This window comes from Pipistrellus hanaki (genome assembly GCF_964339955.1).
Source record: "Pipistrellus hanaki genome assembly, chromosome: 12".
NCBI classification, from domain to species: domain Eukaryota; kingdom Metazoa; phylum Chordata; class Mammalia; order Chiroptera; family Vespertilionidae; genus Pipistrellus; species Pipistrellus hanaki.
In genome coordinates, this window is record NC_140514.1 from 1,913,068 (window position 1) to 1,927,428 (window position 14,361).

General features: G+C 61.1%; 1 protein-coding gene across 11 annotated transcripts in view; it reads left to right on the forward strand.

Annotated features, from left to right (window-relative positions):
• Positions 1-12,558, forward strand: part of GREB1 (growth regulating estrogen receptor binding 1) — a 68,657-nt gene extending 56,099 nt beyond the window's left edge. For 6 of the 11 annotated variants that reach the window (XM_084900043.1, XM_084900044.1, XM_084900045.1 and 3 more), the window contains exons 23-33: positions 323-425; positions 1,200-1,358; positions 3,337-3,475; positions 3,749-3,861; positions 4,589-4,793; positions 6,596-6,770; positions 6,942-7,160; positions 7,878-8,013; positions 9,309-9,509; positions 10,725-10,863; positions 11,411-12,558. In XM_084900043.1, the coding sequence (XP_084756169.1) occupies positions 323-425; positions 1,200-1,358; positions 3,337-3,475; positions 3,749-3,861; positions 4,589-4,793; positions 6,596-6,770; positions 6,942-7,160; positions 7,878-8,013; positions 9,309-9,509; positions 10,725-10,863; positions 11,411-11,822 (2,001 nt within the window). In that variant the 3' untranslated portion in view covers positions 11,823-12,558. Of the gene's footprint in view, positions 1-322; positions 426-1,199; positions 1,359-1,968; positions 2,008-3,332; positions 3,476-3,699; positions 3,862-4,588; positions 4,794-6,595; positions 6,771-6,941; positions 7,161-7,877; positions 8,014-9,308; positions 9,510-10,724; positions 10,864-11,410 lie in introns of those variants that run through there. The other 5 variants (XM_084900049.1, XM_084900042.1, XM_084900048.1 and 2 more) reach the window with 4 other exon arrangements.
• Positions 12,559-14,361: the final 1,803 nt, after the last annotated feature.

Genomic DNA, 14,361 nt, shown 5'->3' on the forward strand with positions numbered 1-14,361 from the left:
GTTGTCCTGTTGATAGTTGGTTCTGTGGACGAATGAGTTTGCCGACCCCTGGCCTGTGCGTGGAAGGGTCCCAGGTTCAATGCCAGTAAGGCTCCTCCTTGGCCGGGACCCTGGTTGGGGCGTGTGCCAGAGGCAGCCTGTGGATGTGTTTCTGTCTTTCCCGCTCTCTAAAAATCAATGGGAAAACGCCCTCAGTGAGGATTTATTATATATTTATTATAAAAAAAAGTTACAGGAAAAAGGGCGGTGCCCTGAGGCGTGGCGGGTGCTCCGGGCGCCGAGACAGGTGCACTGACTGGGGCGCCCGCCCCCGTGCCCGCAGATCGGGAAGACGGGCGCTTACCTGCAGTTCCTCAGCATCCTGTCCCGGATGCTCATCCGGCTGACGGAGGTGGACGTATATGACGAGGAGGAGATCAACCTCGGTGAGTCTCAGCCTCGCGCAGCCACGGGCAGGACGCTCGGTCCTCAGAGGGTCCGGGCGGGGCTGGTGGACGCGGGCGGGACCCTCGGTCCTCAGAGGGTCCAGGCGGGGCTGGTGGGACGCGGGCGGGACGCTCGGTCCTCAGAGGGTCCGGGCGGGGCTGGTGGACGCGGGCAGGACCCTCAGTCCTCAGAGGGTTTGCGTGGGGCTGGTGGGCCCGGGATGCAGATGGGACGCAGGTGGGACCCTCGGTCCTCAGAGGGTCCGGGCGGGGCTGGTGGACGCGGGCGGGACGCTGGGTCCTTAGAGGGTTTGCGTGGGGCTGGTGGGCCCGGGATGCGGATGGGACGTGGGTGGGCGATGGGTGCCCTCAGCGCAGTTTCCGTTCCTACGGGCCTGCCTCCTGGTGTCCGGCTGGCTTTCCCCTCGGGTCTCCGATCTCCGGTGGCGGGACGCTGCCCGTGGCCGTTAGGGCTCCGATGGCCTGTGGTCCTGACACGTGCCGTGGAGGATCACTCGGCCTCAGGAGCGGGGTCCCCGTGTCCTCACGCAGCACTTCTGCGGGTGCTCTCGACCGTCCTCCGTGCGGGGGGGAGTTCAGGCCCACGGAAGCCGCGCAGCCGGGTCTTCCCTCGCCTCTGGGTTTCCCGTGGTCCCCACAGGGTGGACCGTTGTTCCCGTGAACACCCTCCGTGGTTCCGTGGCGTGTCTGCCGGAGAACAAAGTCGCTCTCTGTCCCATTTGGTCACGCGCCCCGGTCTCTCTCGGCCCCCAGACCTCCGGGAGGAGTCCGAGTGGCGCTACCTCCAGGGCAGCGACCCCTGGCCCGACCTGGAGCTCTTCCGGAAGCTGCCTTTCGACTACACGGTCCACGACCCCAAGTACGAGGACGCCAGCCTCATCTGCTCGCACCACCAGGGCGCCAGGGGCGAAGGTCAGGCTCCCGTCCCCCGGGCCGGGGAGTGGCCCCTGCAGGGGAGAAGCCGCATGAGGGGTGCGCTCAGTCGCCGGGGGCCCTGAGCACAGGGCGGAGGCCGCACCTCCAGCACAGGGAGGCCTCTTAGGGCAGTGGTCGGCAAACTCCTCAGTCCACAGAGCCAAATATCAGCAGGACGATGATTGACATTTCTTTGAGAGCCGAAAACCGACGTCTGCGCATGGGCCACGATGTTCCCATCGCACTGTACGTGCGCGCCCCGTGTGGTGTTTTGTGGAAGAGCCACACCCAAGGGGCCAAAGAGCTGCATGTGGCTCTTGAGCCGCAGTTTGCCGACCACTGTCTTAGGGACCCAGGAAGGACGGCGTACTGCTCAGGGAGTGCTGGGAACGCTGAGGACACGGGCTGGGCTATGTCCCGGTCAGGGTGCCCTAAAGCTCTTGGCAAAGAGCGGATAGAAGACGTGTGTATTTCTGTGGTTGATCCTCACCTGCGGGTATTTTTCCATTAGTATTAGAGAGAATGGGAGGGAGGGGGAGAGAGAAACATCAATGTGAGAGAGAGACATCGTTGTGAGAGAGACACATTGATGGGTTGTCCCCCACAGGTGCCCTGACCAGGGCCAGGCATCAAGCATGTAACCGAGGTACGTGCCCTTGCCCGGAATTAAATCCTGGACCCTTTAGTCTGTAGGCCGACCTCCATCCACTGAGCCAAACTGGCCAGGGCGACACGTATCTCTGTGAATTGTGGTGACAAAATGCTCGTCTTCCCTCTGCTCCCTCGGTCTCCTGTTCTCCCCCTCCTGCTGCAGGGACCTCTCCGTCACTGTGTTGTCACCTGCAGTGGTGCAGTGTGGAGGGCGGGCTCAGCGTTGGGACAGGTTCAAGCCTCTGACTGAGGAGAGGGCACAGTCCTCTCGTAGCAAAGTCACGTGCAAGTCCCAGCTGGAAGGCAGAGCCTCACGGCACAGTGATAGCCAACAGCTGTAGTTGTGCGCTTGAACCCGTGGTCCGAACACAGGGCCCACGTGCCTGAGGGACGTGGGCTTGATAGAGCTCAGGTGCACGTAGTTGAGTAGGATCGAAACCCACGAGAACGTTGTAAACAACTTGACCCGCCCTCACTCTGCCTCGTGGCATCGGCTGTAAAATGAAGACACGGCCTGTGGCCTGTGGCGCCGTCGCTCGCTCTCCGTCAGAGAGAGACTCCATCAGAGAGGACAGCTTTCTTCTCGTCTGTCTTTTCTCCATCCTTCACCGCCTCAGGGTTACCGAACCTGGCCAAGCTGGCTTGGCACAGAAGGTGCCCTGGGTCTGAGGGCTCGTCGGGGACCGCTGAGCAGGAGACCCACAGACAGTTCAGGGTCCCCATCAGCCCACACAAGCGTTAGTGGCCGGTGTGATTATAGACTTTGACGGGAAAGCTGGGGGGATGCGGAGTGAGGAGAATCGTCACCACTGGCCATCGGATGAGAATGTCTCTCCATGGTTCTCAGGCAGACCACTCACATCCCTGGGGGCCCTCACTCTCAGTCCCTGGGGGGCCCTCACGGAGGCGGGTCATAACAAAAGCCAGGGCTGGCCTCCTACTCCCCCTAAGTCGTTGGGAAGATGGGCGCTTCCCCCATGGCAGTGTTGGCGAGTTGTGCTGGCGATCAGTTGTCGTCAGGTAGCGAGTCCTCGAGTACACGTTGATCCGACATCCGCAGGCTCACGTGTACCATGACGGGGCCAGTCTGTAGTGTGTCCCACGGAGACTGCCCTGTCTGAGCTGCTGAGTGCCCAGGAGAGAGAAACACCAGCCCACCCGCCACTGCGGGCTGGGAGCCGGCGGACGAGGGGCCCCAGCTCAGATGAGCTGGGGCCCCTCGTCCGCCGGCTCCCAGCCCGCAGTGGCGGGTGGGCTGGTGTCCGTGTGAGGGCAGAGGGCTCGCCCGCCCGTGCGCCCCGTGACGCCGGCTCCCCGCAGACAGGGCGCCGCCCCGGAAGCCCGAGGACCCGTTCGCGCGGCGGCGGACGGCTCAGATGCGGCTGTCCCAGTACGCGGCCCACAACACCTACCACCACTGCGAGCAGTGCCACCAGTACATGGGCTTCCACCCCCGCTGCCAGGTAGGCGGCGCCTCCGCACGCCCTGCTTCCCGGGCCAGCCCCATCGTCGCCCGGCTCCGTGTCCGTCCCCGAGGGGGGTGGAACGTTCTGGAAGCCGGGGGCGCGGGCTCCTCGCGCTGCGGGCAGAGGTGGCCGTGGCCGGCGCCGGCGGGCCCGGCGGGCGGGGGGCTCGGGGAGGGCCTGCCGGACGCTGACGCCGGCTCTGTCCTCTCCCCGCACCCCAGCTCTATGAGTCCTCCCTGCACGCCTTTGCCTTCTCTTACTCCATGCTAGGAGAGGAGATCCAGCTGCACTTCATCATCCCCAAGTCCAAGGAGCACCACTTCGTCTTCAGCCAGCCCGGAGGCCAGCTGGAGAGCATGCGGCTGCCCCTGGTCACCGACACGGTACCGGCCTCGGGCCCGGGGTGGGAGGGGTCTGGCCGGGGTGGCCGGGGGCCGCTGAGCGGGAGGCCCAGGGCAGGTGGGGCCGGCGGAGCGACCGTGCGGTCACTGGCCTTGGAGGAGGCGGCGGCTGGGAACGTCAGGGCTGTGGGGACCCCCAGCGTGAAGTTGGAGCCTTGGTCTGGGGTTTCCAGACTGTGCTACCGGGACGTGCCGAGGTCCCTGAGCCTCCGCTTCCCCACCCGTTCACCCAGGCCCGGGGTCGGCAAACTCACTGGTCAGCAGAGTTCAATATCAACAGCACAATGATTGCAATTTCTTTTGAGAGTCAATTTAAAAAAAAAATCAATATATATATATATATATATATATATATATATGTATATATATATTTTTTTTTTTTTTACAGAGAGGAAGAGAGAGGGATAGAGAGCTAGAAACATCGATGAGAGAGAATCATCGACCAGCTGCCTCTTGCACGCCCCCTACTGGGGATGTGCCCGCAACCAAGGTACATGCCCTTGACCGGAATCGAACCCGGGACCTTCCAGTCCCCAAGCCGACGCTCTATCCACTGAGCCAAACCGGTTTCGGCTTTACTGCGTTTTATCCATAAAAGCAAGTCCCGGGGCCGAGCTGGGTCCATGGAGGACGGGAGGGACGTGTCAGAGGGAGGGGAGCGGCGGTGCCCACGCTGAGAAACACCCCCCCCCCCCTGCTTCTGCGCCAGAGCCACGAGGGCATCAAGAGCCCGACCTTCACGCCGACCACCGGCCGCCACGAGCACGGGCTCCTCAACCTGTACCACGCCATGGACGGCGCCAGCCACCTGCACGTGCTGGTGGTCAGGGAGTGCGAGGTGCCCGCGTACAAGAAGTGCTGGCCCAACCACATCATGCTGGTGCTGCCCCGCGTCTTCAACAGCGCCGGCGTGGGTAGGCCGCCCCTCCGCGCGTCCCGGGGCCCAGGCCCGGAGAGTGTTCTGGAACTGACGGCCTTCCGCAGTTCCCACCAGGCCTGTCGGCTTAAAAAAGTGGGTTATATGTATTCATACATGTAATTCACACATATGAATATGTATGATTCACTTTTATATACGTGTGTATGCGTACATATATATGTGTTTTTATAAAAATACATTTTATTGATTTTTTTACAGAGAGGAAGGGAGAGGGATAGAGAGCTAGAAACGTCGATGAGAGAGAAACATCGACCAGCTGCCTCTTGCACACCCACTACCGGGGATGTGCCCGCAACCAAGGTACATGCCCTTGACCGGAATTGAACCCGGGACCTTTCAGTCTGCAGACCGACCCTCTACCACTGAGCCAAACCGGTTTTGGCTATATATGTTTTTTTTGTGTTTTCTTTTTTATGGACTTCAGAGAGGTGGGGAGAGGTGGGGAGAGGGAGAGAGAGAAACATTGATCGGCTGTGGGTGCTGAGGGCCTGGGGCGGGGGCGGGGGCGGGCTGGATGGGGCCGATGGGGAATAAAAGGGGATATATTTAATACTTTCAACAATAAAGTTTTAAAAAGAGGAAGAGCCCTAGCTGGTGTGGCTCAGTGGACAGGCCTGCGGACTGAAGGGTCTCAGGTTTGATTCTGGTCAAGGGCACATGCCCAGATTTTGAGCTCATCAACAGTTCTCTCTCATCATTGATGCTTCTATCTCTCTCTCTCCTTTCCTCTCTGAAATAAGTAAAATAAGAATATATTTTTAAGAATAAATACAGAAATAAAATTAAATAAAAAAAAGAAAAGCGAGGATAAACAGACAGATGTACGTGCAAATGGGAGGTGTTTTCTCCTCTAGAATTTCCTCTTCCAAATCAGCAGCTAAGGGAGTGGACGAGGGGTGTGGGTGAGGACTGTAGGGACTGGGGGTCTGGGGGTGCAGGCTCGGTGAGCAGCACCCCCTCTGCCCCGGCTTGGCTGGGTGGGGGCCCGGCGGACCGGGGTGGGGGTGGTGGTGGGGGTGGGTGGTCAGCGGTGGCTCTCTGGCTGGGTGGGGGCCTGGCGGACCAGGGTGGGGGTGGGGTTGGGGGTGGGGGTGGGTGGTCAGCGGTGGCTCTCTGGCTGGGTGGGGGCCTGGCGGACCGGGGTGGGGGTGGGGTTGGGGGTGGGGGTGGGGTGGTCAGCGGTGGCTCTCTGGCTGGGTGGGGGCCTGGCGGACCGGGGTGGGGGTGGGGGTGGTGGTGGGGGTGGGTGGTCAGCGGTGGCTCTCTGGCTGGGTGGGGGCCTGGCGGACCGGGGTGGGGGTGGGGATGGGGGTGGGGGTGGGTGGTCGCGGTGGCTCTCTGGCTGGGTGGGGGCCCGGCGGACCGGGGTGGGGGTGGGGGTGGGGGTGGTGGTGGGGGTGGGTGGTCGCGGTGGCTCTCTGGCTGGGTGGGGGTGGGGGTGGGGGTGGGGGTGGGTGGTCGCGGTGGCTCTCTGGCTGGGTGGGGGCCTGGCGGACCGGGGTGGGGGTGGGGGTGGGGGTGGGGTGGGGGTGGGGGTGGGGGTGGGATGGGGGTGGGGGTGGGGGTGGGGTGGGGGTGGGGGTGGGGGTGGGGGTGGGGGCCCGGCGGACCGGGGTGGGGGTGGGGGTGGGGTGGGTGGTTAGCGGTGGCTCTCTGGCTGGGTGGGGGCCCGGCGGACCGGGGTGGGGGTGGGGGTGGGGGTGGGGGTGGGGGTGGGGGCCCGGCGGACCGGGGTGGGGGTGGGGTGGGTGGTCAGCGGTGGCTCTGCCGCTGCAGGCGCCGCCCACTTCCTGATCAAGGAGCTGTCCTACCACAACCTGGAGCTGGAGCGCAGCCGGCAGGAGGAGCTGGGCATCAAGCCGCAGGACATCTGGCCCTTCATCGTGATCTCCGACGACTCCTGCGTCATGTGGAACGTGGTGGACGTGGACGGCGGCGGCGAGAGGAGCCGGTGAGGCAGGGCGGGCTCTCCAGCGGGGACCCTTCCGCCCCGCGGGGACCCCAGGGCACTCGGTCAGGGAGCCTGGCGTATAGGGTGTCAGCAGGGGGCAGTCCAGAAGGCCTTGCCCGGGTTTACACGTCAGCCTGGGTGTCCCTCTCCCTCCCCCGCCCCTCCGAGCAGGGAGTTCTCCTGGTCGGAGAGGAACGTGTCCCTGAAGCACATCATGCAGCACATCGAGGCGGCGCCCAACATCACGCACTACGCCCTCATCGGCCTGCGCAAGTGGTCCAGCAGGGCCGGCGGCCGCGCCGTGCGCGAGCCCTTCTCCCGCTGCCACGTCCACGACTTCATCGTCCTCAACGTGGACCTCACCCAGAACGTGCAGTACAACCAGAACCGGTGAGCGCCGGCCGCGGCCCCCGGCTCCAGCCGCAGGGTGCAGCCCTCTCCCTCCCTCTCCCTCCCCTGCCCCCTCCCCCTCCCCCCTCCCCCTCCCCCTCCTCCCTCCTCCCTCACCCTTCCTCCCCTTCCCCCCCTCCCCCTCCTCCCTCCGGAGGGGCAGCCGGGCCTGGCCGACAGCCCCCTCTCCGCTGCCCTGTAGGCCACGGAGCCAGAGGCCTCCCGCCATAGCACCAGCCTGGGCCCTGCTGTCAGCTTTATGTGCTTTTACTGATTTCAGAGAGGAAGGGGGGGGGGGAGAGAAACAGCAATGAGCCCCACACGGGGGATTCAGCCTGCAACAGGAATCAAACCGGGACCACCCGGACCCTAGGTTGACGCCCCTTCCCTTCCCTTCCCTTCCCTTCCCTTCCCTTCCCTTCCCTTCCCTTCCCTTCCCTTCCCTTCCCTTCCCTGTCCTGTTTTTTTTTCTTCTTCTTTTTCTTTCCTTCCTTTTCCTTGCACGGGTGGCGCTCCCTCTGTAGCGTAGCCTGAGGGACGCCCGCTCCTGTGCCCACACCTCGCAGCCGGCGGTCTGTTTGCCGGCCTCTGCTCCGGGGGAGGATCTGCAGGGAGGGCGGAGCCTGCCCCCCTGTCGCCCCGGTAGCAGGCACAGGTGCCACGGCCTGGGGGGTGAGGGCGCCCGGTGCGAGCTGCCCCTCCCCCGGCCCCTCGCAGGTTCCTGTGCGACGACGTGGACTTCAACCTGCGGGTGCACAGCGCCGGCCTCCTGCTGTGCCGCTTCAACCGCTTCAGCGTCATGAAGAAGCAGATCGCCGTGGGCGGGCACCGGGCCTTCCGCATCGCCGCCAAGGTGCGTGGCCGTGGCCGTGGCCGTGGGCGGGCACCGGGCCTTCCGCATCGCCGCCAAGGTGCGTGGCCGTGGCCGTGGCCGTGGGCGGGCACCGGGCCTTCCGCATCGCCGCCAAGGTGCGTGGCCGTGGCCGTGGCCGTGGGCGGGCACCGGGCCTTCCGCATCGCCGCCAAGGTGCGTGGCCGTGGCCGTGGCCGTGGGCAGGCACTGGGCCTCCTGCATCGCCGCCACTGTGCGTGGCCGAGGCCGTGGCCGAGGGCGTGGGCCAGGCGCCGTGAAAACCCATCTTTCCTTTCATTCCCTCAGGAGCATTCTTTAACTACCAGGTGTTCTATCTTCGTTTCTGTTTTTTTTTTTTTTTTTTTTTTTTTTTTTAATGTGGTGTTTCTCCTTTTTCCACGTCCCGCATGGAAAAACGAAAGGTTCCTGAGGGGAGGAGCTGGGGATTAAGAAATTAGAGAAAGAAAGAGAGAAGAGGCAGAAATAGATTCATAAAGCTGGGAGCTAGGTGGGTGCCATCTCTCTGATGGAGTCACCTTCGTTTCTGTTTTGAGCGCAGTCTTATTTCCCCCTTTAGGTTTAGTGGTGCATTGATTATACACGGAGTGGCCAGATGGTGGTGATCTCTGAACGCATCATCGTCTGGCCGCCCAGTGTCTACCCTATAGAATAAAAGGCTAATATGCAAATTGTCTCCTCGACCAGGAGTTTTACCAGCAGGCAGGCCAGCCAGCCGCCCATGTCCCCTCCCCCCCCCCGGGCAGTCTGGCCGGACCCACCCAGGCACTTTTCTCGACCAGACAGCCACCGTCCTACGTGGCAAGGTCAATGCCGACAGTTTTCCCTGGTCGCATCGGCCGGTCATCACCTGCCCCCTTGGGTGGGACCTGATGTTTCTTTATTTTATTTATTAAATGTATTTTATTGATTTTTCACAGAGAGGAAGGGAGAGGGATAGAGAGCTAGAAACGTCGATGAGAGAGAAACATCGACCAGCTGCCTCTTGCACACCCCCCACCGGGGATGTGCCCGCAACCAACGTACATGCCCTTGACTGGAATCGAACCTGGGACCTTTCAGTCCGCAGGCCGAGGCTCTACCACTGAGCCAAACCGGCTTCGGCAACCTGATGTTTCCAAACACAGACCTTGGTTGTCCAGGCTGGTGGGCTTTCAGCTCGCAGTGCCGCCACGGGGCCCCTCTTCGTGGCCGGACCCCCGGCCTGGCATCCTCACAGCGTTGGGGGGGCCCTTCTCTGCGGGGGGCCGGGGTGCTGACGCCGCCTCCCCTCGCAGGTGTCGGACAGCCCCGTGGCCGTGGTGCCCGCCCAGTACATCTGCGCGCCCGACAGCAAGCACCCGGCGCTGGCGGCCCCTGCGCAGCTGCTGCTGGAGCGGTTCCTGCAGCACCACAGCCACCGCTTCTTCCCGCTGTCCCTGCACAGCCACGGCCACCCCGTGCTGCTGGTGGACTGCTACCTGAACCTGGGCCCCCAGGTAAGCCCGCGCCCGCGGCCCGGCCCCCCCCATCCCCCCCCCGGGAAGCCCCCTTCCCGGCTGGTGACACAGAGGCTGAGAGGGTGTTTGTTTCAGAGCCCAGTAACCGCTTACTTGTTAGGACCAGGAGGCCAAAACGGTGTGGCTCAGTGGATAGAGCCTCGGCCTGCAGACTGAAGGGTCCCAGGTTCAGTTCCGGTCAGGGGCATGGACCTTGGTTGCAGGCACATCCCGTGTGTGTGTGTGTGTGTGTGTGTGTGTGTGTGTGCAGGAGGCAGCTGATTGATGTTTCTCTCTCATTGATGTTTCTTTCTCTCCCTCTCCCTTCCTCTCTGTAAAAACTCAATAAAATATATTTTTTTTAAAAAGAATGAGGGATCATCCATTCCCCCTGGGCAGCCTGACCGGTTCCATCACAGTAAGAACAGGGATTGCACAGCACAGGGGCCTCTGCACCGGTTCCAGCCTCAGGAGCCTTCCATCGGTTTTCCCACTGGTGCTACCCTGTTTCCCCGGAAATAAGACAGTGTCTTATATTAATTTTTTTCTCCCAAAGTTGCGCTAGGTCTTATTTTCAGGGGATGTCTTATCTTTCCATGTGCTAGGTCTTATTTTCGGAGGATGTCTTATTTTCGGGGAAACACGGTAAGTTTCAGGTCCTCCAGCGCTGACCCGGCAGGTGCAGCCATTTCAAATCATGCCAGTCCGTCTCAGATCTGGTACACGTGTGTTCATGTAGCCACAGGAGAGCACGTGAATGGTTTGCCCCAATATAATCCGCTGGGAATCAAACCCAACGCTGATAACAACATAATATATATATATATTATTGATTTCAGAGAGAGAGAAACAGTGATGAGAGGGGATCATTGAACAGCTGCTTCCTGCATGCCCCCTGCTGGGTATCAAACCCACAGCCCGGGGCTGGGCCCTGACTGGGAATTCAGCCATGACCTCCTGGTCGATGTTCAACCACGGAGCCGTACTGGCTAAGTGCCAAAACATTTCTGGTTCTCCGGTTCGTCAATGCATAGATAAATCCGGGTAAACCTCTGGGAATTGAGTGTTCGGCTGTCGATTTGGAAACAATAAAACAACATTGTTTCTGGTCCCCCAAAACCTGAGCGTGGCCGAGGGTGGGCACGTTGGCTGCGAGGCCGTGGCATGGCGCGGCATGGCTGAGCCGTCACGGGAGCGGCCCCCGCTGTCTTCCAGATCTCCGTGTGCTACGTGAGCTCCCGGCCGCACTCCCTGAACGTCAGCTGCGCCGACGCCACGTTCAGCGGGCTCCTGCTCTACCTCTGCGACTCCTTCGTGGGCGCCGGCTTCCTGAAGAAGTTCCGCTTCCTGAAAGGTGCGCCCCCTCCGCCGCCCGGACCGGCTCCCGTGCTTGGCCCCGCTGCCTCCTGGTCATAGTCCTTCCTCAGGGGGTGCACGGGGGCTCAGAGTGGGACCGACACCAGCAGGAACGTCCAGGAGGGTTCTGGGGTGTCCCCCTCCCCCACACTCCCCGGCGTGTTTGCTGGAGAGGAGACACATCCTTTCTCTTAGGCAAAAGGCAGAGATGTGCTCCTTTTTTTTTTTTTAATGTATTTTATTGATTTTGTTACAGAGAGGAAGTGAGAGGGATAGAGAGTTAGAAACATTGATGAGAGAGAATCATCGATCAGCGGCCTCCTGCACGCCCCCTACTGGGGATGTGCCCGCAACCAAGGTCCATGCCCTTGACCGGAATCGAACCCGGGACCCTTCAGTCCACAGGCTGATGCTCTATCCACCCAGCCACACCAGTCAGGGCTGCCTCTTTCTCTCTGCGAGCCGGCAGGGTCCGGGCGGGCGGTGTCCGCGGGGTGCGCTCGCCCCGTGCCTTCACACGCCTCCCCCTGCTGCTGTCCGTGCAGGGGCCACCCTGTGCGTGATCTGCCAGGACCGCAACTCGCTGCGCCAGACGGTGGTGCGCCTGGAGCTGGAGGACGAGTGGCAGTTCCGCCTGCGGGACGAGTTCCAGACGGCCAACGCCCAGGAGGACCGGCCCCTCTTCTTCCTCACGGGGCGGCACGTCTGAGGGGCGCCCCGGGCCCCCGGGAGGAGGGGCCTCGCAGCCTCGTGCTGCTGAGGCTGGCGGAGGAGAGCCGGGGAGCTGGAACGGGAATGCGCCCCGGACAGTGCCTGGCGATTCCCCGTGGCGCCCGAGCCCAGGGGCGACGGAGACTCAGAGCGGGACGGCCTCTGGGTGCGAGCGTCGGCCACGCACACCCGCCCTCCGGGCCGGCCGGCCGCACCGCCTGGGCCCCGTCCACGCCCGTCTCATGAAGAACAAAGCTCCGCCTCCTGCGGTGCCAGCCTCGTGCTTCCATGGACGCGCCTGCCTTTTCTCCAGCTCCAGGCCTCTCGGACCCTCTCCCAGAGGGGCCAGTGTTCCCGGCGACGGGGAGGATGGGGGCCGCGGAGTTTTCCTCTCCGTCCACCACAAAGCAATACTTTAAAGAAGAACGCTCTCGCCGTAAAGGCTGGAGGCAAGGGAGAGACAAAACAAACCGAAAAACAACAGCGGGTCCCGGGATGAGAACTGTGTCCCTGCCTGGAAGGCTGCTTTCTGAAAGGCCCAAAGGCATCGACTTGAAGCAAGTGCAACCCGTGGTTTTACTTCAGAGCGAAGACGAGTCTGTTCAGATAGGAGAGGGCAAAAGGGAGGAGGACCTCTTCTCTTTAAAAGATTGCAGGAGGGAGACCGGGACACAGGGGGGGGGTTGACCTGCAGACACAGGACCCGCCTCACAAGGGCAAGAGGACCAAACGGTTTACTTGAAACCAGCAGTGCAGACAGCCAAAGGGACACGTGCACAGCTCGGGGAGGGCTAGACTTCCCGCCGTAGTTTTCTGAAGCTCCGTTTTCAGTTCCTTAAACAGCTTCACTTTTCCCTCTGACCCGAGAGGCCGGGGGACAGACAGAGGGCAGCAGGGATGTTCCATGATCCACGTTCACTTACTGCCAGAACGATTTTTTTAAAAGTACTTTGATTTTGAGAGAGAGGCAGGCAGTAGGGTGCTAGTCACCCCCACAACTCCTGCGGTTCAGGGTTCAGGTTCAGGGTTCGGGCTCTGGAGGAGGCCGCACACAAATGAAAGAGACTAGAAAATATTAACTTGGAAATATTGGGGCCAGGAGGGAGCCCAACTCAAGGGGAAGGATCTACCCGCTCTGGCCTTAATGTCCCTTTTATTAAGACTATGGGATCCACTCGTAGCCTCTAGGCAGGCAATTCCAATAATAGCCAACCAGCAAAAATTTATAAAACCAGAAGGTGGCAGTAGCTTCAGCTGCCATTGTCTGAACTAGACTGGGCGGAGGGCTCCCTGGCATCCACCCACTTTCAGAGCTTCAAGGTTGACCGGCCCCCCCGTCCCTTGTCCACGCCTCTCTGCTGGTGAGGGCCGTGGGCGGCTTCCCACAGGAGGGGAGAGAGAAACATCGATGTGAGAGCAGGGATCGAGCCTGCAACCTGGGCATGTGCCCTGACCGGGAATTGAACCGGCAACCTTTCGCTGCATGGGATGGTGCCCAACCAGCTGAGCCCACAGGCCAGGGCCAGATGCTTTTAAGGTGACCAAATCGTCCCGCTTTTGGCGGGACAGTCCCGATTTCTAACAGTTTTTCCCTGCGTCCTGCGGCGTTTTAAAAAAGTTCCGGTTTTTGGAAAGATTGGAAAGATTTATAAAATTTGTACCAGCACTGCCTCCAGGCCAGGCGTCGGCCACAGCGATGATCCCGCAGCCGGCGTGGGTGGGTGGACTTACTCTCCATCTGAAGGACGAGAAGGGCGGTGTGGAGAGTGCAGCACTGGAGGAGGGCGAGTCCCACTGCTGGACTCGGGTCCCCGAGTTCATCTTCCCCGCACCCCCCGCCCTTGGAGCGGCCTGAAAAGCCGATCCTGGAATGCGTGGTCCTGTGCCGGTCTGAGGCTTTTTATAAGCACTCTCCTGGATAACGGTGCAAGAAGACGCTATTTTACAAGATGATACCAAAGAACGCCAGCCCTTTCCCCCCTAGGAAATAAAAGCCCATGAGTATGAGATTTAGAGCTACGTTTATGAAATCATCCCTTTGTACATGCCATTGTTCCTATTTTGGAATAAAAACATACCTTTAATTACATTTGTCTTTTGTACATATGCAACTTTGTTCTGTTCTCCCCATTTTATTAAACTGAAAAAAAAAAAAACAACCCCAAACCACCCCAAGCGAATATCCTTGTTGGTTCCAGTCTTACAAGTAAAACTTACACGTTTGTTTCTCTGGGGGTATGGACGTCCTTTTGAGCGGAAGCTGTGTGGCCAGTGCTTTCTAGGGTTGCCTACTAATAACCAGACAGCATGACAGAAAAGAGTTTTGGAAAGGAAGGAAGACTGACCCCACACTGGAGGGGCAGAGTAACACAAGGAAGAGTCGCTGAGAGAGAAGGCAGACAGGTGGGCATGGAGGGGACCGTGGCTGGGCATGTACGAAGGAGCGTGCCACGCGGGACGGTGGCTCTCGGGGTGCTCGGAGCCCCCCCGTGGCTAAAGCTGAAAGGGGCTTCTGTGAGGAGGTTTGTGGGAAATACAGGCTCTTCGCCATCATCGCCATCGTCACTAGCAGCAGCAGCAGCAGCAGCAGTGTAGAGAGCAGGGCCGAGCATGAGGCAGCGCAGCTGCCTGGGGCCGTGTCCACGGCTTCAGCACCACGGGTGTGGACAGCGCACTGCTCCCAGCCTAGAGCCAAGATGAGCAATGGAGCTAGGTGCCCAGAGGGCGTGCCCACATCAGCCGGAAGTCCAGGTTCATCGCTGGGCTGGGCTGGGGCTGGGCCCCC